The sequence below is a fragment of the Cetorhinus maximus genome, chromosome 14 (assembly GCF_964194155.1).
Source record: "Cetorhinus maximus chromosome 14, sCetMax3.hap1.1, whole genome shotgun sequence".
NCBI lineage: Eukaryota > Metazoa > Chordata > Chondrichthyes > Lamniformes > Cetorhinidae > Cetorhinus > Cetorhinus maximus.
Genome location: NC_135892.1, coordinates 62,716,261 through 62,742,627, shown reverse-complemented (window position 1 = coordinate 62,742,627; position 26,367 = coordinate 62,716,261). Strand labels below are relative to the sequence as shown.

Sequence of the window (26,367 nt, the reverse complement as noted above, 5' to 3'; positions counted from 1 at the left end):
TGGCATGAGCTCTAGGATTTGGAACTTGAGCGGCAGCTGGCATCACTGTGCTGCATCCATGAGGTTGAAAGCTACATGGATAGCCCATTTTTAGATGTGGTAACTCCACAGCTTAAGAGTACACAGGGAGAGAGGGAATGGGTGACCACCAGACAGTCAAGTGGAAACAGGCAGGTAGGACAGGAGTCCCCTGACTGCATCCTACTCTCCAACGGGTATTCAGTTCTGAACACCAGTGAGGGTGATGGTTCATCTAGGGAGTGCAGCCAGAGCTAAGACCATGGCACCACCGGTGGCTCAGCTGTATAGGGGAGTACAAGGAAGACTGGAAGAGCAATAGTGATAGGTGATTCGATAGGCACATAGGAAGTAGGAGCAGGAGTAGGCCATTCAGCCCCTCAAGCTTGCTCCACCATTCAACTAGATCATGGCTGATCTTCTACCTCAACGCCATTTTCCTGCACCGTCCCCATATCCGTGGATATCTTTACTATCTAGAAATCTACTGATATCTGTCTTGAAATACTCAATGACTGAGCCTCCACAGCCCTCTTGGGTAGAGAAATCCAAAGATTCACCACCCTCTGAGTGAAGAAATTCCTCCTCATCTCAGTCCCAAATGGCCTACCTCTTATTCTGAGACTGTATCCCCTGGTTCTAGATCACACCTCCATCCCACACCGCCCCCAGCAAGGGGCAGCCTCCTTCCTGCATATTGGGCCCTGTAAGAATTTTGTATGTTTCAATTAGATCACCTCTCATTGTTCTAAATGCTAGAGAATACAGGCCTAGTCTCCTTAGTTTCTCCTCACAGGACAATCCTGCTATCCCAGGGATCAGTCTGGTGAACCTTTGTTACATATATCCTTCCTTAGATAAAGAGACCAAAACTGTACACAATTCTCCAGGTATGGTCTCACCAAGGCTCTATACGATTGCAGCAAGACTTCTTTATTCCTGCACTCAAGTCCTCTTGCAATAAAGGCCAACATACCATTTGTCTTCCTGATTGCTCGTGGTACCCACATGTTAGCTTTCAGTGACTCATGAACAAGGACATCAACACTTCACAATCTCTCACCAATTAAGGAATACTTGCATTTGTTTTTTCTACCAAAGTTGGTAACTTTATATTGTTCCGCATTAGATTCCATCTGCCATGTCCCTGCCCATTCATTTAGCCTGTCTAAAACCCCTTGAAGCCTCTTTGCATCCTCCTCACAATTCACACTCCCACCGAGTTTTGTGTCACATCAAACTTGGAAATATTACATTTGGTTCCCACATCCAATCATTTACATAGATTGTGAATAGCTGGGCCTAAGCACTGATCCTTTCAGTATTGCCAACCTGCCAACCTGAGACTGACCCGTTTATTCCTACTCTCTATTTTCTGTCCATTAACCAATTCTCAATCCATGCCAGTATATTCCCCCCAATTCCATGCACTCTAATTTTGTTTACTGATCTCCGAAAATCCAAATACACCATGTATGTACACTGGCTCTTCCTTATCTATTCTGCTAGCTACATTCTCAAAAGACTCGAACAGGGTTTGTCAAACATGAATTCCCTTTCATAAATCCATGTCGATTCTGCCCAATTATTTTCTAAGTGTCCAGTTATCACATTCTTTATATAGATTCTAGCATTTTCCCTACTACTGATGTCATGCTAACAGGTTCCCTGGTAGTTCCCTGTTTTCTCTCACCCCCCCTTTCTTAAATAGTGGGGTTACATTTGCTGCCTTCCAATCTGCAGTAGCCATTCCAGGATCTATAGAATTTTGGAAGATGACCACCAATGCTTCCATTATCTCTACAGCCACCTCTTTCAGCACTTTGGGATTGTAGATCATCATGTCCAAGGGATTTATCAACTTTCAGTCCCATTAATTTCTCCAGTACTACTTTTGTACAAATACTAATTTCTTTTAGCACCTCATTCTCACTAGTCCCTTGGTTCTCTAGTATTCCTGGGAGGTTTTTTATATCTTCCTCCATGAAGACAGACAAAAAGGCCTGAATTTTCAGCTCAGTGGGCGAGTCCCCAATTAATGGCCAGCCAGCATGAAGCACGGGCTGAAAAGCCCAACGCTGCCGGGATGGGGGTAGGAGGGGGGCAGGTGATGATGCCAATACAGGCATGGGCGAGTGCTGACAGGAAGCTCCCTGAAGGCAGAGAGCTGCCTCAGAGGACTGCAGACCTGAAACCCAGGGAATGACGTTTTTAAAATCAGGAAAAAATGTCCAAGCATCACAGTCAGGCACCCGAACCTATAGATTATAAAAATATTCTCCACAGATTTCTATTTTTATTTTATTTAGTAACAGAAACCTTATCCTGTCCTTGGATGAGGTTTGATGAATAACGTAAGGCCACCTGGCCGATTCACCAGTCTGCCAACCGTAAGGTTGGACGGGCTACATAAAATGACAGATAATTGCACCATTAATGGACTTAATTGCCCTCTTAATTGTCAGCAAGCGTGCTCCTGGCTTTTGCGTGCACCCGCCGAACGAAATATTACGCGAGCACGGGATGACGCTGGGACGCTTGCCCGACATTACCTTGTGCAATTTCAAACCCGATCAAGTCGGACGCGCACCTGACCAATGAGCGTAAAATTCAGCCCAAAGTATTTGTTTAATTTCTCTGCCATTTCCTTATTCTCATTATAAATTCTCCTGTACCTGCCTGTATTGGGCCTGCATTTGTCTTTGCTAATCTTTTCCTCTTACATACTTGTAGGAGCTTTTACTATCCTTTTTTATGTTTCTCGCTCGATTACTTTCACATTCTATTTTCTCTTTATCAGTTTCTTGGTCCTCCTTTGGTGAATTCGTAAATGCTCCCAATCCTCTGGCTTACTACTTTTTTTGGCAACTTCATAAGCCTCTTCCCTTGATCTAATACAATCTTTCACTCTTCTTTGTTAGCCATGATTGGGTCATCTTTTCTGCTGGGTTTTTGTGCCCCAATGGAATGTAAACCATGTATCAATCTTTTAAACACTAGCCATTGCCTGCCATCATAACTTTTAATGCAGTTTCCCAATCTGCCACAGCCAATGTGCCCCTCATAACTTCAGTTTCCTTTGTTTAGATTTAACACCCCAGCTTCAGATTGAACTACATCACTTTCAAACTTAATGTAAAATTTTGCATATGCAATGAGATTATTACTTAGCCCTTTCTCATTGAACACAGTGTTAAATCTAAAACAGTCCATTCTCTAGTTGGTTCTTCAACATACTGTTCTAGAAAACCATCTCATATACATTCCAGAAATTTGTCCTCCACAGGTTTAGTGGTAATTAGGTTTTCTTACCCAGTCTATATGTAAATTGAAGTCCCCCATGATTCCTGTATTACCCTTGTTACATGCACCTCTAATTTCCTGATTCATACCGTACCCTACATCACCACTACTGTTTGGTGGCCTATAAACTACTCCTACCAATGTTTACTGCCCCTTGCTGTTTTTTAGCTCCACCCAAACTAATTCTACATCTTGATCTTTTGACCTAAGATCCTTTCTCACTAATGTTCTTCTAATTTACGATCCTTTCTCACTAATGTAAGGTGAATAGGTATGTGTTTCTGCGCAGCAGATGTGCATCCAGGATGGTGTGTTGCATCCTTGGTGCCAGGTCAAGGATGTCATTGAACGGCTGCAGAGCACCCTGAGCGCGGAGGCTGAACATCCAGCAGTCACAATGTACATTGGCATGAATGACATAGGCAGAAAGAGGGATATGGTCCTTCAGTCAAAATTTAGGGGGCTAGGTTGGGAACTAGCAAGTAGGACCTCTAAATTATTAATCTCCGGATTACTCCCAGTTTCACGTGCGAGTATAAAAATAGGAGGATAAAGCAGGTGAACGTGTGGCTGGAAGGGTGTGACAGAAGGGAGGGCTTCTGATTTTTGGGGCATCGGGTGAGCTCTTAGAATGATGGGACCTGCACGGGCTCGATGGGATAGATGTATGGGATAAATAGAACCAGGACTGAGTTCCTTATGAGCATTTGGCTAGTGCCATTGGAGAAGATTTAAACTAAACTGGCAGGCCAGATTTTCATCCTTGAGGCGGGTATGGGGAGTCGGAAAAGCTCCATGCTCGGCCTGCTCACCTCGGGAGAAAATGACCATAAAGGCGGGATGGGTGTGATCTGGAGTTGGGTCAGCCAACCTGGGAAGAAGTGCAGAGGCTGCCAGGTGCAGAGGTAAGCTGTTTAAAAGGCCCGCCTTAGTGCCGTGTGACTTTGTCCCAGTGAAAATAAACACAAAGGCCCTCCAGCCCTCACCCCTCACACCCCCGTCACCCTTCAAACACTCCCCATGCCCCATTCATGCCACATCATGCCCCCAACCTACTCCTATTCCCCCCATGTCCCCTAGCTCCTCTCATGCCCCCTATGCCAATCTCTGCCCTTCCACCCACTTCACAGGCCCCTCATGCCCCCTATGCCAAGCTCTGGTACTTCTATGCCCATTGACCCACTTTCTAGAACAAAAGGACACCGCAGTGTATGAGGGAGAGTATAAAAAAACTTTGAAAAAATGTAATTCGTTTATAACTTTTTCTTAACGTAAAAAAAATTTGGACCAAGCTAATAAAAGTGTCAATCACCCAGGCTCTTTGTGGTTTCAAAAGTCACAAACTCTTGAAATCACTTAATTTGTGTCAATACACATTGTGAAATGGATGGCAGAGATCAGAGAGCCTGAGCTGTCAATCAAACAATGTTTTCACTGGGGGAAAAGGTGTTCTCTATTTTAATAGCTTTCTGGCTCCCAGCCAAGTGTACATAATGAGACTTGGCTGAAAGCCCAGACAGCCACTAAAATAATAGAACACCTGCTCCCAAGAGGAAACATTCCTCAGTGAGTTTCTGCAGTGCATCTTGTAGATGGTACACACTGCTGCCATGTTGGCACCAAGTTGGCAGAGGGGTGATTGAAGGGAAATACGTGGTAAATGGGCTATAACAGACGATGGTATGGGTGGGGGACATAGGTTGGCATTGAAGGTATGAAGGGTTATGGGGCGGTCAATGGGTAGCATGAGGTGGCATGTGTTGGTATGGATGGGGCACTGGAGTGTTTGGGGGATGAGGGGTGAGGGCTGGAGGAATGTTTCATGTTTTAATCTTTACTTGTAGACTTTGGAAATGGGGCCGGAACTCCCAGGCACGCGTTCCGCCCAGTCAGTCTCCACGCTCGGCATCCTCCTCAGTTCTTCCCAGGTCACTCACCCCGACTTCTAATCCAGCTCGCCCATCCCAGACAGAAAATCCAACATCTGGGCAGCCAAGTTGAGAGGTTGGGTTCACAGAGCAAGGAATTCTGCCATCTCTGCGCACCCAACCCGGGAGCAAAATATCTGGGCCTTAGTTTGTATTTTAAGTGCAGTTAACCAAGTGTCTTTGTGCAGAATTGATTGACCATCTTTCAGTATTGGAAAAGACAGCCAGCTTTTCACCTTATTTTTAGCAATGAGTTATTTAATGATTGATGAGATCTAGCTTTGTTCAGAATGATTGTCCACAGATTGAGCAGTGGATCCTGATTGGGAATTTTGATTTTTCAAGTGAAACTTCCTCATCTCACGATAACATTCAGCAACAGCCATGTAGCATGTCTCGCAATGAGAACTTTGAGGCTGGCGTCTCACCATACTTTCTGATCTTAGGTAAGTTGTTCCCACTTACTGGCATCTATTTTCCACTGTTTCTGAGTTGCTTTTAAGCTGTCTTTATATCTCTCTTGCTGACCACCACAAATATGGTTCCCATTTGTCAATCCACCATAAACTTAATATACTACAACAGTAACAACACTTCCAAAGTGCTTCATTGGCTATAAAGTGATTTTGGATATCCTGAGGTTGAGAAAGGCATGACATTATTGCAAGTTCTTTCTTTTTCTCTTTTTTTAAGAGAGCTTCAGGACTTGTTCTTCAGACATTAACAACATAATTTGCCCCTCTTGAGGTGCTTTTATGATAAGAGCTTGATATTTCTGTGTTTTTTAGGAACTTCACTGTCAGAAATCTTGACTTGCTATCTGATCTACTCTGTCTCAGGCTGCTTAAGTGAAAGTGATTTAATTTCTGATTGTGAAGTGCAGATGCTCTTGTGGCCATATTTGAGTTAATAGAATGTCAAAGGGTTTTTCCCCAAAATTTTACCTCTCTTGTCTTAGTCACATTAGGAACAGTCAATTCAAATTATTTTCCTTAACAGTGTTCTATTTTCTTTCCCATTGAAACTATAGCTGCCAATATGGGCCTGTTAGATTTTCCAGGATTTATACCAATACCACTCTCAACCAACTCTTAAAAAGGTATCTAACCAAGGTCATAAGTTCAATGGACTGAGAGACTGAACCAACATCCAATATGCAGCATCCTTGTCAACAATGGCTGGAATTTTCCTGATGATGCCAATTTCCATGACTATGCCCGCCAATGGCAGGGCAGAAAATCCTGCCCAATATGTTTGCATAATTTGTTAGGGCCTGCCTTACATACCTAGTTGAAAGGCAGGAAAAGACCAGCTAGTCCATCAGGGCATTGGTGTAAAACACATCAGTGCAGGACAATTACTTTGCTCAAGATTTGAAAGAAAAGCTTATCCAACATTATGGTTGGTGGGGTCAAAAATGCCATGAGCATGGACTCCTTTTCAGGACAGGGAAGGCTAGACTTTCTTTATGGGACCTGGAAGAGCACTGCCGCTTCTCCTGGTCCAGCAAGTACAGATCCAAACTTACCTGTTTGGGTCTCTTAAGGTTCCTGCTTCTCTGCTACTTGTCTTCAGTCACTTTCTCACTTAGACCATCCAGTTAAAATTGCAGTTAGGTTCCAATGATGTCATTGGGACTCAGCATGCATAACGCGAAGAAGAACCGTGTCAATTTAGAGCTGGTGTCCTTGTAATCTGCATTTGGAATGGTTAACATCCAGTAGCTGGTTAAGTTAGTTATGTATTGTACTGCCCTGATTTCCACCAGGCAGGTATAGTTAAAATTGCTTCCACGTATTTATTACAGTACACTGGCTGGTAATTTGCTTAAATTTCACAACATGTTCACTGTTCCTCTAACAGGATAATTTTATCCATGATCATAAACTAAATGATAAAGGCCTAGGTCCATCAGTCTGATATCATTGATCAAAAACATGCATTTGCAGCTATTGTTAAATGGAAGTGATTTTATGCATTTTTTTTTCTGTTTTACAGATAGATACCCAAAACTTTAATCATCAAATATATGTAAATGTAATGGATCTCATCACTAGCTATGATGCAAATTATTTTGACAAAACCCACTGATGTCCTAACCCTAAAACATTGCTCTAGATCTGCATTTGCTCAGGTATTATAAAGCAATATAATTAACTTGGATTTGTCACATCCAATTTATTTCCAACTCAAAAGGAAATAATTTAAATATATTTAGTTTAGAACGATTCATTTGTAAATGTGTGCATTAAAATTCTTTTTTTTTCCATACACGATAAGAACAGGTCCCACATTTTCCACATCATCCTTTGTACTGTTACCTGACGGAGGTTCCGGGTTACTTTCACATCATGCCAGGCATTGTCATTAAATTTTCCATTCACAGGTTCCACCAAAGCTTCAAAGGCTCCTGACCCCAAATTAATGACCAGTGAGACAGCACCATCTTTCAAAGCCAGATTTACATAATCTGCAGATTTCCCTGTATGAAGCATCAGACCATTCCTTTGAAGGGTTCTGAATGATAATGTTATTTCATCACTGCTACTCTGGATTGGGTTCTGTGACAAGTCATAGCAGAAGTATTCTGATCCTTTAAATGTTGCAACATATTCTTCTCTCCCTGAAAGACAGAAAAAGGGATCAAAAATGGTTACAACAATACAGCAGTTTTTTTTTACAAATATTAAAAAGCAAATACGTGCAAAAAGTAATATAATTATTCTTATTACCCAAAAATGCCCCTGATGAAAAGCAATGCAGTCTATAAAAATGAATCAATGCCTATCTGCAATCTCATAATAGAACATAGTCAAACTCTAATGCTTAAATCAATTTCAAAGCCAAGATCTTTTACAGAGACTAATAAAAATTCCAGTTCACACATAGAGGTGGATTTTATGGGACGATGGATTACCCACAACACCCACCTGAAAATTCCATCCAACCAGAAATCCTGCTGCCCCGCAGCGATAATACGCTGGGTGCAGCCTTAATTGGATCAGGGTGGACTTCTGCCCCTCGGGGAAAGGAAGTCCTGCCCTAGAGCTGCCAGTCAATTTGATTGACCAGCGTCTCTGTAGTCCAAGCAGCATCAGAAGAGAGTAGAGGCCCTCCAAGTAGTCCTGAGGAAGAAATGAAGATGGAAGCAGGACTTGGGTAAGTCAGGGGATCTTTGGCAGGCACAGCTGGGAGATCCCAACGAGGGGCGGGAGGGGGGCGGGGGGTCAGGTTAGGAAGTCTGGGGGGGGATTGACAAAAGGGAGTAGCATCTGGATGGGCACAGTGGACCTCTTAAAAGGAGGTGTCCCCTCTTCCTGCCCATCAGCAGCTTGTGCAGTGAAAGCTGTGGGGCTGTACTGTGTGCAGTTCTGGTCGCCACATTATAGGAAGGATGTGATTGCGCTGGAGGGGGTGCAGATGAGATTCACCAGGATGTTGCCTGGGATGAAACATTTAAGTTATGAAGAGAGGTTGGATAGACTTGGGTTGTTTTCGTTGGAGCAGAGAAGACCGAGGGGCGACCTGATCGAGATGTACAAGATTATGAGGGGCATGGACAGGGTGGATAGGGAGCAGTTCCCCTTAGTTGAAGGGTCAGTCACGAGGGGACATAACTTCAAGGTGAGGGGCAGGAGGTTTAGGGGGGATGTGAGGAAAAACTTATTTACCCATAGGGTGATGACGGTCTGGAATGCACTGCCTGGGAGGGTGGTGGAGGCATGTTGCCTCACATTCTTTAAAAAATACCTGGATGAGCACTTGGCATGTCATAACATTCAAGGCTATGGGCCAAGTGCTGGTAAATGGGATTAAGTAGGTAGGTCAGGTGTTTCTCACATGTCGGTGCAGACTCGATGGGCCGAAGGGCCTCTTCTGCACTCTGTGATTCTGTTCGCCATGCCCCCACCTTCCCATGTGGGCTGCAAAATTACGGCAGAGATGGAATGAGCCCCTTAAGTTAACTGCCCAATTAAGGGCCTCATTAGGTCTAAGGGTGGGTGTGTGGGCTGACACTTAACCTTAATATGGGGCACAGATCAGGGGTGGGCAGGAAGAAGGCAGGCTGGAACCTGCTTTATTTTATGTGCCCCCCACCTTCAAATATGCAGGTAGGGGGCTGTGAAATTCACCCAATGGTTTTTTGCAATTGAGCCACAGAATTCTGACATAAGGAACATTGCTTGCTGTATGGGAAACACATATAATGTACACGTCAACTACTCCAAAACAAAGAAGTCCAAATGCCACTCCCGTGCCTACCCTGGCTATTCGTAAACCAATGGAATTTTGATGTGCTTCTGAGGAGATCAAGATCTGAGTCTTTGATTTTCTTGAATACCCCAAGTAGAAATCCCTGATCACAGTGGAATATCTCATATTGCTAGGAACACTAGAAGGTGGCTTTTTCATTCCCTGTTTAACCACCCTGTGGCGTGATGTTAGCACTAAAAAGTTGATGGTGGCCATGCATTTCCTTTATCATATGGTGTCCAAATGAGAAGTCGCAAATCAGCAAACAGGCATGATTTTTATCAGTGCGTTCCTGACTTTCACATCCATTTCCTGAATACCAATTCCATCCTGCTGCGTTTTTGCTTTCTGCATTATTATATATACAATTTTTATACAGAAACAGCATTGTAAAAAATATCTGCACAAGTCTTTTTATAAGCATTTGTTCAATGCTTTTCACTATCCTAATGTAACTTTATCCACTCTCCTATTTTATCAAAAAACAACTTTAGCTGGTCTGCTTCCCTCACAGACCACCATGATACAAATGAGGTTTCCAGAGATATTGGCCCCAGTTTTGTGTTAAGAATAACAGTGAAGCTATCAGCATCCGTTATGGAGTAAATCAGACAGCAACTTCCAGAGTCCACACAAGCACAGTTAAATGCAGAAATCCAGAAATTGCTATCCGATTTGCCACACTCCACAGCAAGCTTTGCTCCACTGATAACTCAAAAATAGACTGCATTGAAATCCACGTGAGGCTGTGAAATGGCTGTATTTATCCATTAGTTACCCACTAAGCATGTTGGAAAAAGTAGGGCTGCTGCACTAAGCTGTAAGTAAAATTTTTAATGGTGTAACAATTCTTAATTACTGTCAAACAGTGAACTGAATTTAATCCCCCCCCCACCCCGGGCAGGTTTGGTGGCTTGGGGGGCATTTAATCGAGTGGAAAGATGTAGAGTAGGGACTCTACCGCCTTTCTGCCTCTGCCCCAATTAAGTCTGTGGCAGGAGGACTCGTGGGTGGCCTTCGCTTAATGCCAATTTAGGGGCTTCATCCTGCTGCTGCTGGTATTGACCCAATGGCAAGTGGAGTCTCACCATGCAGGAAGCCCAAAATTTTGAGCTTCGGGAGGTGGGGGGGGGACGGGGACAGGGGGGAAGAAAGAGCGGGTCCCCTTTGTTGTCAGGCACACAATGATCCAGGAACCAGCCATCGGGAAGAGGAGCCCCACTGAGAGCCACCACATGCCAGTTCTTCCATTCCACCTGCCTCCCCAGCCAACGACTCCCTCCCCGTGATGCTTATGCTGCCCTCACTCAACTGTAGCCTGGGTCGTCCGCTGATCCTGGGCCTCTGGTGGGTGCGTTGCCAGCAGCTCACCACTCCCCCAGTGGTGCTGATGGCAGAGGAGCTGACAGCGTTTGATTGACCGGCAGCTCTCGGTGGTGGAATTTCCATCTCCAGGGTCCTTGATCCTGGAGAAGGCCTGATGCTAGCTACTTAACTGGCACTCACTACAGCAGGCCTTCCCTCAAGGAGGTGACATGGGGCTCTTGTTAGTTCTCCAGCTGGCAGGCGAGACCCCCATTGCCTGGATTAAATTCTGCTCAAAGCATGGGCTGCTGGCCTTCCTTGAAGTGGGCCATGCTGTCTGCAGTGCCTGGCTCCGTAACCTGTTCATCAACCTGGATTGGACAGTGAATGTCAACCTACTAATTGACAAGCTCGTAAAAGGTACGCTGCCACCTCAAAAAGGTTCATGACCTGAAAATTATTCTGACACCAGGTTCCTGAGACTCATGGCAAAATTCACCCAATATCTTCCAGAATGGTGATGCACTGACACTGGGTCTGTTTGGGGCCCTTAACTGTCTCAGTATCCTATAGAATTGTACAGGTTGCATGTTTCTAATGTCGGCCCTGATCCACCACAACTGGCAGGAAGTGGATGAGTGGGTCTTCAAAACCAATCAATTTGACTGACCAGCCCATTCATGTTGGCTGCCATTTAAATCTGGATGTCATTTAGGTGGCAAGGTATCCACTGGAAGCATGCAGCTGCCTCACGAATGCATGTAAACTGAGGTCCTTTGATAGCAGTACCTTGACACATACTTAATCCCAACCCACTGAGTAAAACCTCATGTGATTGGCTTCAAGAACTGACTGACTCGTTGACTGCAAGCATGACTTAGAGGCACACAGCTGCAGACACTCAGATTTGAGAGCTGATGATCGCAGCCACCTCTCTCCAGGGCCGATGAAAACAAAACATGTGAATCTTCCTCCCATTCATAAGAAAGAGAATTTCCCTCCTTGCCTTCCCCACTCAAGTAGCATGTCCACTGAGGCCACAGAGAACCTGAACATCTGCTTCCAACTAATTTGACAGTATATACGTTGCAGCAGCCTTCTGGGAGGGTATTCAATCTCCCTTTAAGAGGTGCTTGCCTATTTTAAATAGGCCTATGCATGAGTTGTGCCATGAAACCACTTTTGGATTTAAATCCACACTGATGTGTGTTAACTAATGCCCACTCCTACAATATATGACCTAACATCATCATCCACACCTCCCACCCCCTGAATCCCTCACATCTACGCAGGGTGAGTTGCTGCTCAATGTGACTCGCTTCTTTTCAGTAACACAATTACAAATTCACAATAGCTCAGTGAATGCAACCAAACTACATGTTCAACACATATATTTCACACTATGAATGGCTAAAGAGACCTTATACCTTTCATCTGTCCTTTTTTAGGAAATCATTCCAAAATCTTTGAAGCTAAACTATTTTCCTAAAGGAGTAAATTAACAAGGTACCTCAATATTCTGCAGTTTCGGGTATGAAATATCACAATGACTGGTATGTAGCAATTTAACTGATATTCCAAAGGATGCTTCATCAGTAGAATTGTCAAATAAAATATCCACAACTTTATAGATTGTTTTTCTTCTTCACCAATTAGCAACATTATGGATAATGCACAAAATAGTGCATGGATTTTAAGAAACTGCTCGAGAAAGTACTACATAAAAGGCTGGTTAACAAAATTGAGGCTCATGGAATAGGAGAATCAGAGCCAGCAAAAATAGAAAAATGGCATAAGGACAGAAAATATCTGCATAAGTGGCTTGGATAATGGATTACGTTCTAAATTTGCTGATGATAGCAAACTTGGGGGTGTGGCAAACAGTGAAGATGATACCAATTGACTGTAAGGAAACACAGATAGGCCAGCAGAATGTGTAGACATGGCAGCTGGAATTTAATACAGAGAATTGTGAGGTGATGCATTTTGGCAAAAGGGATAGAGAGGCAATATAATCCTAATGGCACAGTTGTAAAGAGTTTGCAGGAACAGAGGATCTTGGAGGTTCATGTGCATTGATCTTTGAAGATGTCAGGAAATATTGAGCAATGTTATGCTAAAGCTTTCATTAGGCCACAACTAGAGTATTGCGTCCAGTTCTGGTCATCACACTTTAGGAAGCGTATGAATCTCCTTCAGTGGGTGCAGAGGAGATTTACCAGAATGGTTCCAGTGATGAAGAAATTTAATTGGGAGATTCAGTCCAAGAGGCTGGAGTTTTCTCCTTGGAGCAAAGAAGATTAAAGGGAGAGCTAATAGAGGTATACAAGATTATGACAGCTTTGGATAAGATAGGCAAAACAAAAATACTGTTCCAATAGTTGATGACACAAGGGCTAGGGGACCCAGATTTAAGGTTTTAGCCAGGAGGAAGTGGGGAAGTGAGAAAGAATTTATTTACATCGCAACTTGGAACTCGTGGCTGATAGGGGTGGTGGAACCGGAGGTGATCAATGATTTCAGAAGGAAATTGGAAAGGCACCTGAGGGAAATAAAGTGTAAGGCTACAGGTAGAGGGAGGGATTGGAACTGATAGAATTGCTCTACAGAGTATCAGCATGGACTTAACGAGCCAAATGGTCTCCTTCTGTGCTGTAACCACTCTATGATTCTATTTTGAATTCTCTCCAACTCTCTGAAATTTTTGTCAATTATATTTGTTGAAAATCTGATTCTAAGTCAAATACAGATAATACTCATTAACAATGAATGTGGCTAATGATCTTCATATTGCATTTATGAAAGACACACAAGTCCTGCCAGCATATTAATGTAAGCAGCCTATATTTCTACAAACAATCGAAGGCAATAAGCAATTAAAGGTTTATGGTTGCAATCATGCTGCAGATCAATTACCAGAGATGCACTGCTGAACAGGAAAGAAATGGAATCTTATTTTCTACATTTGTAGCAGAATCAGGCTTATGGGAAAATAAAATTGCAAAAGAGAGATCTTTCAGTAGAAGCACTTTGAACACTTGAATACCTTGGGTTGGATCTTTGGAACACTAAGGGACTGAGCATGGAGATAGGCACTTGTGCAATTTTGCACCGCCAGCCAGTGTACAGGCAGCATCCCATCACTGGGCAATTTTGTCAGAGGAGGTTGGGCAGGCATCAGGGCTACCTGCCCACAAGTGATGGGTAGCCAAGTGAGCTAATTAAGAGCCATTTAAGACCTACCATCAGATACCATCTGGAATTTGCCATTTGGCCTTTAGGTCCATGGAGGTATTGAGGAATGGCCTAGCTTTGAGGCCCTCCCCACCTGCCTGCTCTATGCAGAGAGAAAGGGCATCAAGGGGTTATCTTCTCCCAGCATATTCATACGTTTATTTATAGTGTTCATCATTTCTTATGTTCAACACTTGTATTTATTTATTTCTTATGCTCAGTTCTTGTATTTGTATTTTTTTTTGCGCTTTGTTCCATTTATATCTGCCACTTTTTCAACTCATGATCTTCATTGATGTCCACGTAGGTTTTACCAATATCCACTCTTGACAGAGGCTATCAGAGAATGTGAGGTTATTTTTAATCATTTTGGGTGTAAGGAATGCTAACTACTGCATTATGATTGACACTACATCATGCCAACTAAAGTACTTATGGCAATGGTTACTCCTATAAGGACATTTTTTGTGTTTCTCATTGAGAAAAAAATCTTTGATATTATTTTCATATCCTGAAAAGTTTTTGATATAATAGTTTCACATTATGTGACCCTTTGTGTCTGACTGTACTCAAAAACAATCAAAAATCTTGAAATGGTCAAATGCACACCATTAATAAACTTGTATCTGTGTAACGCATGCACACTGGTGAGGTTATTATTGTACTCTTTGTAACATATTGCAAACTTGATGTGAAAACTTTTTGCCTTACTCAGGCAGTCTTTTGACTTAAGTCAACCCAGTTGGCTTCAACTGGTAGTTTCCAGTTCAAAGAATCACTGAAGCAGCTACATGGCAACTGGCTCCACTTAACTCCAACTGGCTCATGTTTGCCTGTCAACTTGTTCCAGCAGAAGTCAACTGGTCCCAGTAAGATTCAAATGGTTACAGTTGAAGTCAACTGGACAAGTGGAATCACAAGTGGTTTGCCATTGTAAGAGCCAGTTGATCAAGTTGTATACAGTGGAATCAGTAAACAATTCAACTTATTTCAGTAAGATTCCAATGTCCCTGTTAAATCCAATTGGACAACTAGGGATTCCCACTGGTGTCCAGTTATAATCTCCAGTTATTCTAGTTAAACTGGTTGTCACCTGTTATTTTGGTGGAGATCAGTTATGACTGGTTGATTTTCCCAACTGGCTCCAACTAATTTTTCCTTGGTTGGGGGTTGGGGGGGGGTTACCCCACCTCAAGGTGGCTCAGCTGAACATTGAGCGAGGGTGACTACATCTTGAGGCATCATCTCTTTTCAACTTAAAAAGTCAGCCTGCTCGGTGGCTGTTCCCCACAAAGTGCAGACTTCTGACCCCCATTTCACTTTGACTTTGGGGTCCTGAATCCCATGGGGAAAATGCTACTCTTTATCACAATACCAGTAATAAAAGCCAACACTTCACAGAGTTAAATATTGCTGCAATTCAGTAAAAAAGGCTACAACTTATAATATGCACTAAAATAACTCATCTCTCAAGTTTGTATTACAGTCAATGTTCTTCTACATGCTGTGACATATAGCGAAGATGATTTCAATTTCCTGGCGGGAATGCAGACCTCCAAATGTCTACCCCAATTAGGAGCAACATTGTTTTTAATGGTCAATCCTCATTAACATGCCACGGGTGTCCCGAGTAAAGTGATTGCGAGGTCGCCGGGAATGCCTGCTCAGCTTAAGTCATGTCACTGAAGACAGCAGGCAAAGACTGGAAGAAATGATCCCCCGCATTAAGATGAGTGTAAAGTACTGTGCACAGCTTTGGTCTCCTTAACTAAGGAAGGATATACTTGACTTGCAGGTGGTACAACAAAGGTTTACTTCATTGATTCCACTGATGACAGGATGAGTAAGCTGAGCCTAAATTCCCTTGAGTATAGAAGAATAAGCGATAATCTCATTGAAATATCTAATATTCTGAGGGAACTTGACAGCGTAGATGCTGAAACTTTGGGCAGAAACATCCCAGATTTGCTCTAAGTGTGGTAGCAGGTGGGAAAAAGGATGGTTTACCTGCTGGGCACAATGGCAGGTTTTTGCTCCATATCATCCCAAACCCGCCTCATTAATCATGCATTCCCGGGGAACACGCCAGTTCGCTGGTAGGCAGCCTCCGACTCACCCACCGTGGCATCTCCGCGCCACTTCCTCACGCCGGATGCCATATTTAAAGTGCAGTCGCGCGCACACTTCTCAGTACAGGACTGCTGCACAAAAGACATCGGCCCTGTAAGGCAAGGAGGCTGAAGCCCCCTGATTCAGTGATGCATCCCTGGAATGCCTTTTGGATGTCATGGAGGACTGACGCAATGTCCTCTACCCCAGCTCCGGGCGAAGGCCAGCAAGCAAGGTCACCAATCCTGCATGGGTCAGCGCCAATGCCCTGCAAAAGGGACAACCACCCAGTGCAGAAAGAGGATGAATGGCTTCATCTGTTCCACCAGGGTGAGTCACTCTTCTCAGCATTCTCAACTCTCACACTTACAAACCCATCACACATCCACAGGGATCTCACAGCTCATGGGACAACACCAATAACTCTCGCACACATCCTCACATCTCCATCAGGCTCATATCCTCTTAAGTTCATGTCCTCATCCCATTCATGGCTCTGCTCACCACACAAACATTCCATGCAGTGCCATGTGCCCTACTTACACTCTCTCCATCTGTTTTCATGCAGGAAAAGCTGGCTCACAGCAGCAGGGAGAGGTCCCAGGCCAGGGGTGGAGTGGGCCACATTAGGCCCCTCGCTCATTTTGAGGTGCATGCCATCGCGCTGAATGGTGAGGATGTGGATCATGTCTGCATGACGGTGAGGTCAACAGCAAACACCCACATGAGAATCCTGCACCACATCATCCCTCTCTTGACGCGACTTGTGTGTGCTCTCTCTCCTGCTTTTCACTCTGCTGCTATGCACTCATCATCTCTACTTTGGTTCACAGGTGCTCTGCCAAGCAGCCAACACCCTTAGCCAGCCAGTCCCTCAGCTCCATCCACATCCTCACCTCCAGCCAAGAAGACACCTCTTCCAGTGAAGAGCTGGAAATAAGCAGCCTACAAGACCTGTCACAGTGCTTACCCACACCCTCCACCAGTGCAGATCCACACACCTTGGTGGGACCTAGATCTAGAGCAGGCTCAGGTTCACAATCTGGTGGTCACCGCACAGTCAAATGTCCAATGTAGGAGGAGGCAGGTTCAGACACGCTCCCTGGCACTCAGAAGCCTGCTGTGGAAGAGACATCTGTGAAGTCCAAGTCAGATGACAAGCCTCTGGATTCGGCCTTCCAACTTATCGTGGAGAATCAGCAAATAGTAAGGGAACACCATATAGAGCTGTTGGAAGCCCTCAACAGGATGGCAAGCAAGTCGGAGGAGTGCGTCGCTTGCTCTCTGATGAACTGGTGCCCACGTGTGTATGTATGGAGGTCTCCATGGGAAGGATGGCGGAAGCGATGGAGACCCTGACCCAGCAGAAAATGGAGATGCATGCAGAACTGCACACTATCGCAGTAGCCATGGGAGTGTTCCTGCAGTCGCAACGTGAAGGGGAAATGAGGCACCTCAAGATCACTCCAGGTGCTCCTTCCCCTCAAGGAATCAGGCTGGGGCTCTTGAGCACGAGAAGGGAGTAGGATCGGCAGCTGGACACCCTGGGTCATCCACTCAGGAATCTCAGAAGCTGTCCACTCCCTCCAAGTCTCCTTTGCCTGTGACTCCCTGAATCCTAGTCCCACAGGAGGACAGCCAAAGCAAGCTGGAGCTCTCAAGGCCTCGGCTCTCCTGAGGACCCATGCCATGTCTCATCAGAGGCAACAGGGAGAACTATTGCACAGGCTGTCTCCGTACCCGCTGCCGATGTCAGGGCAGCACTTAGAAGAAGTTGGAGGCCGAGAAATGTTAAGAATTTCTGATCACAAGTGGTTGCACGGGTGAACACATTTTGTCATTTCATAATCTGAAAATATATTCACTTTCACTGAATATCATGTAATGGTGTCATTGAGCTTCATTTACAGCTTTGCGAGTCCTCCCCCTGCATCCTACCCACCCCCCACCCCTGCAAGCCCCACACTGGCAGTTCAGCTGGCTCATAAGTGTTTCTAGAGGGAGAACTGTGTGTGGGGCAGGGCCTTTCAGAGCCTCATGCAAGCAGTCTCCCACGCATGTGGATCCTTCCTCCATCAGACTAATCACATGTTCCTTGCACTCTTAATGCTGCCTGCTGGGGTTCTCTTTCAGTTTTCCATCTAAGCTGACCTGCATCTCTGTCCACCCACTGAACGCACTCCCATACAGCACCTGTTCCAACCCAAAATGAAGCTCCTTTCTCTTTCGATTTTGCAAGATGGTACTGGTGAAGTATGTCTTTATCTCCCCTGTCCTTTCCCCTCTCCCAGTCACCTATGTCCATCACCCCATCACCTTTGATCCCGCTGGCATCATCTTCCACATGCCCACCATCACCTACCAGCCAGAATCCTTTTCTTTCCGGGATGTCCAGGTGAATGTGCACATTCCCTCCCTTCCTGAAATTCCCACGCCCAACCAGATTCATCTCCTCAACCTCCTCCTTTGCACCCCTAGGGTCCATGGCTGTCTCTGAGGCCAAACAAACTGCCTTTGCTGTCCTTTCTACCGCTACTGTTGCACCCTCACCCTCCCACCCTACCAGCTCACTCTGCCCTCTCTCGTTCTCAACATTCTCTCCTACTATGCCCACCCTCATTTCACTCCCTAGGAGGCAGTCATCGACTCCACAGACCCCTCCCTTGCATGTTCATCTGGACATCCCCCTCTGCTTACCTCCTTCCTCCACCCTCACTCCTTCGTCACCCCCCCGCACCCCCCACCTCCGGACTCCTTCCTCCCCCTGAAATCCTGCCCCCCTGTGAATTCCTTTCTCTCCCTGGACTCCTCCCCTCGCGAACTCTTTCCTCCACCTGAAGTCCTTCCCTCCTCTGAACTCCTTCCCTTACACCCTCCACCTCCTTCCCCCTTACACCTACCAATTGCCGTATTCTCCGCCATTACACCCTCCTCTCCCCACTCCCTCCCCCCCTCCAACCTCAATCCTCCCTGACACCATCGTTTCCCCCCCCTCCCAATCTCACCACCCCCCCGACACCATCATTCCCGCCGGTACACCTTCCTCTCCCACTCACAGCTGGACCTTCCTCTCCTCCACCTCAATGATTGTCCATAGCAGACCATGGCCAAGACACTGATGTCCTGAATGAGACCCACAACAATGACCTTCCACCTTCCATGAGCTGCTTCGTGGCAGAGCCATGTCTATATGAATCCACCCAGCATGCGATGGACGTTCCTCCAGGTTCCGGTTGCTGTAGATCTCCAGCATCTTCTGCTCCTCAGGTGTCCGCGATGGGAACAAGCCCCTGACAGTAAGTCCTGACTTCTGCAAGTCACATTTGTCAAGATGTGTTCTGGGCTGGTGTGCTTTCCCGCCGATGTGGGCGGTAAATTTGACATGGGGATGGGGGGGACGATTCCAGTGAGCAGGGCTTATCATGATATGCAGATGTATTGAAATGAAGTTGCCGGCCTCTGGCAGTGGGAAAGGCACTCACCATTAATGAACAGTGTGGATGATTGCAAACTGGTTTGCGTGAAACTGATTTTTGGCCTTCCTGCCATATTGTCTACTCACACCCGCCATGGCACTCGATGCCAATGGGCATGGAAAATTCTGCCCTTTGTTTCCTTTGGCTGGAGTCAAAGAGACATAGGGATAAATTTTACCAGACCCTCAGAGACAGGGTAGGAGCTGGGACCACGAGTAAAACGGGGAAATAGCATGTTGGGTTGGCTACCTAAAGTGCTCGTGCCTCTGTGCGATCTTTTCGCTTATTGGGCCAATTACTGGAGCGGTGCCACTGGCATCATGATCTTCCCAATGACAACCAAGTCCCCGTGAGGCCAGAGCCTGGCACTGAACTGGAGGCATCCTCCTTGCAGCAGGACGGGGAACAATCAGTGCCTGTTTTCACTCAGCCCAGCACGCACCCAAAGGGGTGCAATAACTACAGCTGCTGCCAAAGGCTATCCTGTGGAGGTCTTCCCCCTCTTTACTGAGGCCTGGTCATGAGGTATTTTTAACTTTTTACAATTCTGCAGTGTGCAACTCCATTTTGAGGATTCCCGCCTTCCTCAACAATGGTCAGCTACCCCGGTGAGGCTATTGGCTAGGCATCACAGTGGGCCCTCTTATTGGGCCTTCCACTTCACTGGTCTGCCCACAGTCCTTAATTAGACAGGGCCCCGGAAGGCAGCTTCTTAATCAGTTGCCCTTAGGTGGATTGCACGTGACATCCTGCTATAACCACTTCTGGGTTCCCGACCAAGAGCTTCAGATGGAAACAATGGGTAAGTTTTCAGTTTTATATTGGGCAGAAAACAGGCAGAAGCAGATTGGATAGCCACTTATACCTCTCTTCCGTCACCTTTCTAGTTATAAACAAACACTGGGTAATGTGTAAAGCAAGCTGTTGTTAGCTCTTGCCCTTTCTCTGTCCAACAGTAAAAGTGAAAATTCACCTCAGCCTGTGATAAGCTCAACCCAGACAGAACAATGAACTGTTACAGTCGACACACACAACTTCGATATATTCACTATGTTGATGGTCAACAGTTTCGAAATATAAGCCAAATCAAAAGCAATACCATTCCACACACAATTATGGTCAGATTTTCTGGTAAAAGCACTATTTGATTGCTATAAAATAATATGCTCAGCTTTTTAATTTTAGTTTATACCCATGTAGTCTTTGCAATATTTTCTTTGTGTTGCCTTCAAGCTATTAAAATTTAAATATTAAATTGGCATATGGATGAACCTTGACATTATTTTTGTCTTTTATTTCAACTCACAGTTGAAGTAAAATAGGTTACCTCCAGTAATCATCAGGGTCATGTTCAACATTAATTTTCAATTATAATATTTGTTTCAATGTATGCTTAGAATATCTTACACAGTTACTACACTCTTCTCCAAAATGACCTGTGAAGCATCCTGTTTAGGGAACATTCCAACCTATTCACTTGTATGATCTATTTCACTGATCATTGGAAGGAAAACATAGCTCTGCTCACCTTCACACCTGAAAGCTTACTTCCTGCCAGCTCAGCATGCAACTTGTGTTAGCAATGGAAAGTATTGAGCATACAGTGTGCCATTTGCAAAGCTCACTCTCCCACAGAGGTAAACAACATGGACGAGAAGAATACAGTGGAAACAATGGAAATGCTAAAAAAAGAGTATAATAAAAACAATACTCTACTTTTACATTGTTTTACTTAAAGAAGTCTGTATTTTAGCCCAAAGATGAATTATGCGTGGGAGGGCCTGCTGAGAGGTTAATAAAATGGGTAGAACAGGTTTTCTGAATGTCCTGCAGAACTTAACTGCAGGGCTGCTTTAATTTTTTTTTCTCTGGGGTTCCTGCTCACAGCAGCCTGGTTGGCAGGCTGGAGGCCACTCAGACCTGAAACCTGCTTCACAAGGCTAAAGTCTACAAGAGCAGTTAAGTGTAGTGGGGGAGTGAAAGAGATTGTGGGGTGGTCTCTAAATTATGGAGTAATCTGGATCCTGGGAGAGGGTCTGGATCGCAAGTGCGAAGTATCCCAATTGTAGGGGTTTCCAATTACAGGGTAGGTGAGGGGGTTACAGTCAGGGATGGCTAATGGCTGATAGTTTTTTTTGGGGGGATGGATCCTAATTGCTGGCAGGAGGTGCTGCAGGAGAAGATAGATCTTAATGTCTGACATGGCCCCAATGCACCTCTTTTTGGGAGTTAAGGTTCAGCCAAAGGTCTCTGTGCCCTATAAGAACACTTAAAATAAAGCAATAAAATAAATGAATGTGTCACCAAACTACTCCTGTTCCACTAATAACAGTGTAACCAGAACAGATTTTCACTGCTCTCAAAGATGTCATCATCACCTTAGACAATCCTGTGTGTCAAGGATGATTCTTCCTTGCAGGTAAAACAAAAACAGAATTACCTGGAAAAACTCAGCAGGTCTGGCAGCATCGGCGGAGAAGAAATCAGTTAACGTTTCGAGCCTTCATGGCCCTTCGGCAGAACTGAAGCATAGTTAGAAGAAGGGAGAAATATAAATTGGTTTAAGGTGGGTGGGGGGATGGGGGGGGGGAGAGAGAGGCATTGAGGGTGTGGTGATTGTGGAGATGAGCAGTTAATCAAAAGATGTCACAGACAAAAGGGTCAAAGAGGTGTTTTGTCTGAGAAAAGTGCTAATTAAGAATGGAAGACAGGATATTCAAAGTACAGCTCTAGTGGGGGTGGGGTGGAAAAGCTAACAAGGTTTTAGTTTTAGATTTAAAAATAATGGAAATAGGTGGGGAAAGAAGAATCTATATAAATTATTGAAAAAAAAAAGCGGGGGGGGGGGGGGAAGAAACAGGGTGGGGATGGGGGGAGGGGGAGTTTAAGATCTAAAGTTGTTGAATTCAATATTCAGCCCGGAAGGCTGTAAAGTGCCTAGTCGGAAAATGAGGTGCTGTTCCTCCAGTTTGCGTTGGGCTTCACTGGAACAATGCAGCAAGCCAAGGACAGACATGTGGGCAAGAGAACAGGGTGGAGTGTTAAAATGGCAAGCGACAGGGAGGTTTGGGTCTTTGTTTTGGATTTCCAGCATCCGCAGTAGCTTTTAGCTTTTTGTTTTTTTCCTTGCAGGTAGTTGGGTGGAGGTGAGATGTCAGTATTGGCTGTGGGATTGCAGATGGCTTATAAGCCCTATCCCAGTCTTGCAGGTTTTCCAAAGGTGAGGACATTGGTTGTTGGCCAGTAGAGGCGGTAGTGGATTATTGTTCAGTCTCTCTGTTCTCTCTTACTGGCCATTATTTGGAAGATCTTGGGACCATTTTTGATGATGGATTGCTATTTTGATTGCAATTGAGCACCTGCTTCATGGAGGTATTGCCTTTGAGATGTTTCCTTTGGTTCCCATGTAAGCAGACTCCCTGGCGTAGCTCTGAGTTGAGCACCTGTTTGGGCAGTCTTGAGTTGGACATTCTGACGACATGTCCCAACTATCTCAGCTGATGTGAGATTATCGTGGCCTTGGCATATTTGTGTCCTGGAGAATGCATGTGTTTGTTCTTTTGTCCTCCCACTTAATTCGCAGTCAGATACCTGCAATGGCATCTGTATCCCCCATGGTATGGAACCGTTGTTTTGTGGTGTCTTTTACTTCAGGATTATGGTCAAGAGGACACTGTGATGGTCCATAACAGGGGAATGGGGGTAAGTTGAAGCCCTGAAAAATGGTTATCTGGTGCTTCATTCAGGGTATGATGATGTGTTTATGTACAATCTGTCTTGAATATGGCCATGATGGTTGTCTCCTGCTTTCCTCCTCTTCTTCCTCAGCTTCTCTTCCTCCTCTTGAGGTTGTTGCCAAACACCAAGCCCTCATGATAGCCAAGTTGTGCAGGATGTAACAGGCCACCACAAATTAGGACACATGCTCTTGTCACTGAGCAATCACTTTCTGGTTTGCTCTGATAGCTGGAAGATTTCTCGCACAGTGGACGGCTGCAATGGGAACCTATGATTCCTGCTGGTCTGGAGGGAATTCACCAGCATGATGTGCTGGGCACAGTCATGCATCAACTGCATGTTAAATGATAACTTTTAATGTTATGGTACATATCACCTTTGAGATGTGGCACCCACAAAGCCAAATGCATGCAGTCAATGGCATCCTGCACAATGGGAAAGCCCACTGTCCTAGCTAAACCATGCATTCCTACTGCTTCTCTCTGTTTAAGGAGAAGACAATGAAGTCACCACTCCTTCTATATAAAGCCTCTATGACCTCCTGAATTCAGGAATGGATAGTGAACTGAGAGATTGCAATGCTCACCTCGAAGGATCCGCTGGCCACAGTCACCTTGATGCTCACTCTACTCTGTAGCTGCAGATTTGGTTCCAAGAGGTGGCACAGTTCAGTAACCAGTTTGTTTTTGATGAAGTTCAGTCACTAAACACACTGCTCCTGGCTTAGATGCAGATAACAGAAATGCTCCCTGAGGGTATTAGATGGGCAAGGCATCCTACCGAGAGACCTTCTCCTCATGCCTCCATGAGCAGCCTGTCCACTGCTTCTGCTCTATCTCCCCTTGATGTTATAGGCAAAGGGGGTTGGTAAATATAGCCCCAAGTCTCGAAAGAAGTGATGTTCAGAGGCCTCCTGGTGACAACCAATGCCTTCCCAAAATTCAGCACACTTTACCACCTTTTCTGAAGTCTTCTAACACCACCATGCACCTGGAAACTCTGAAAAAGGAAGTAGCTATAAATAAGCAGCTAACCTACAAGTTGGATTGTGATGAATTTAAATAGCACTGATGGGATAGTTCCTCTTGCAACTGAACACATGTTCAGCTCTTTGTGTTTAAAAGATGATGTTAACTATAGCAGCAAGGTCCAAAATCGTAGGTTGGGTGTCAAATGCTGTCTAATGTTACAATCTGCCTCCTCTGCAGACTTCCAGTGCACACTCATAGTGGCTGCACTATCGCCTTCAACAACATGCCAATTGGCAAAGCCCATGCTAGTAATGGCCAGGAAAAGCCCCCATTGGAAATTATATTTCCCATATTACAGTCTGTAAACTGGGTGCATATGGGGCATTAATTACATCAACAGTGACCCCATCAAGTATGAATTGCAGTTGTGAACTGTATCCCATCAGCCAGCGATGTAGGGCGGAGTCATCCCAGATTTGCACAAAGTACAGTAACGGGTGGGAAAAAGGACATTTTACCGACCGGCCACTTTTTACAACATGCCATCGCATTCCCCGCGCATCCCACCTAATTAATTATGCATTCATGGGGAACACACTGGCGTGCGGGCTCAGATTTGCCTGCAGTGCCGTGACCTCAGCACTTCCTCGCTCCAGGGGGCATAAATTTCAGGTAAGGGGCAGGAGGTTTAGAGGGTATGTGAGGAAGAATTTTTTCGCCCAGAGGGCTGTGGGAATCTGGAACTCACTGCCTGAAAGGGTGGTAGAGGCAGAAACCCTCATAACATTTAAGAAGTATTTGGATGTGCACTTGTGATGTCATGGCATACAAGGTTATGAGCCTCGTGCTGGAAAATGGGATTAGAATAGTTAGGTATTTGTTTGACCAGCACTGACTCGATGGGCCGAAGGGCCTTTTTCTGTGCTGTAGACCTCTATGACTCTACATTTCACATTTCAATATTCTGTACAGAAAATAAGTTTCACGACAATACATTTGAACAAATAACATTAAATGTATGCAAGTAACTTATGATTATCCAATTACTGAATTATTTGCTTGTAAAAACTTGCATTGATTAATAATTTATACCACAATAATCAGCACAACACAATCAGCAAAATCTTTGTACTTCAATGAGAAATATTATATCAGATCATGCATATTATATTACCAGCCACAGAAAAAACTATTAGAAAGAGGTTTGTTTTATTCTTTTACATAGTTTTTGAAGAATGTGTATAACTCCAAGGATGTCTCAGGATAATTTTATTACCCACAATGTCCTATTGTGCGCTGTTGTACACCTAGTTTATGTTTATATGTTCTATTAAATTATTAACAATCCATCTGCTTTCCATTTATTCCTATTTACCTTATTGCAGAACAGCTATTACATTATATCGTTTTCCTTTGTTTCAAAAGTACAAAGTGAATAATTTATTGCATCGCTGGCATAATTTTTATTTTGCAACAGGCAGCATTTTGAAAAAAAAGTCACAAAAAGCAAAAGTTTAACAACGACTACAACTTTAATTTATATAGCACCAGTAGTGGAACTTCTGGAGAGAAGGTAGATTTTTTTAAATATCAGGGAGTTGAGGGCTATGAGGAGCTGGCATTAAAGAGGAGTTGAGGCCTGGGGCAGATCCACTATGATCTTATTGAATGGCAAGGCAGGCTTAAGGGGCCGAATGGCCTACTCCTGCTCCTATTTCTTTTGTTCTTATGTTCTAAATTGAAAAGGGCCTAACTTCAATGGGATGAGAGGACATTAAGCCATGGTAAAATGGAGCCAAAGATGGACAGGAAGAACTGAAATGGAACAATAGCCATATTTAGGACTAGCGATGAGCTCCATCCCACTGGTTGGAGAACTGGTGGGAGCACCGCATAGTTGCCATGGGGGAAGCTCATTTTAATGACTGGAGGCACTTAACTGGCCAGGGCTGGGCCTTCCAAATCTCCAGTGTGTCAGAAATCCCATCCTGAGAACCACCCAGTGAATCAGAGGCCATCAGCTCCCCATTG

The 26,367-nt window shown here is 44.7% G+C and overlaps 1 protein-coding gene across 1 annotated transcript in view; it reads right to left on the bottom strand.

Moving 5' to 3' along the window:
- nrxn1a (neurexin 1a) overlaps positions 1 to 26,367 on the bottom strand; it is a 1,849,731-nt gene that overhangs the window by 1,214,474 nt on the left and 608,890 nt on the right. Inside the window, exon 6 of the mRNA XM_078556994.1 lies at positions 7,571 to 7,872. Coding sequence (XP_078413120.1) covers positions 7,571 to 7,872 — 302 coding nt within the window. The remainder of the gene's footprint in view (positions 1 to 7,570; positions 7,873 to 26,367) is intronic.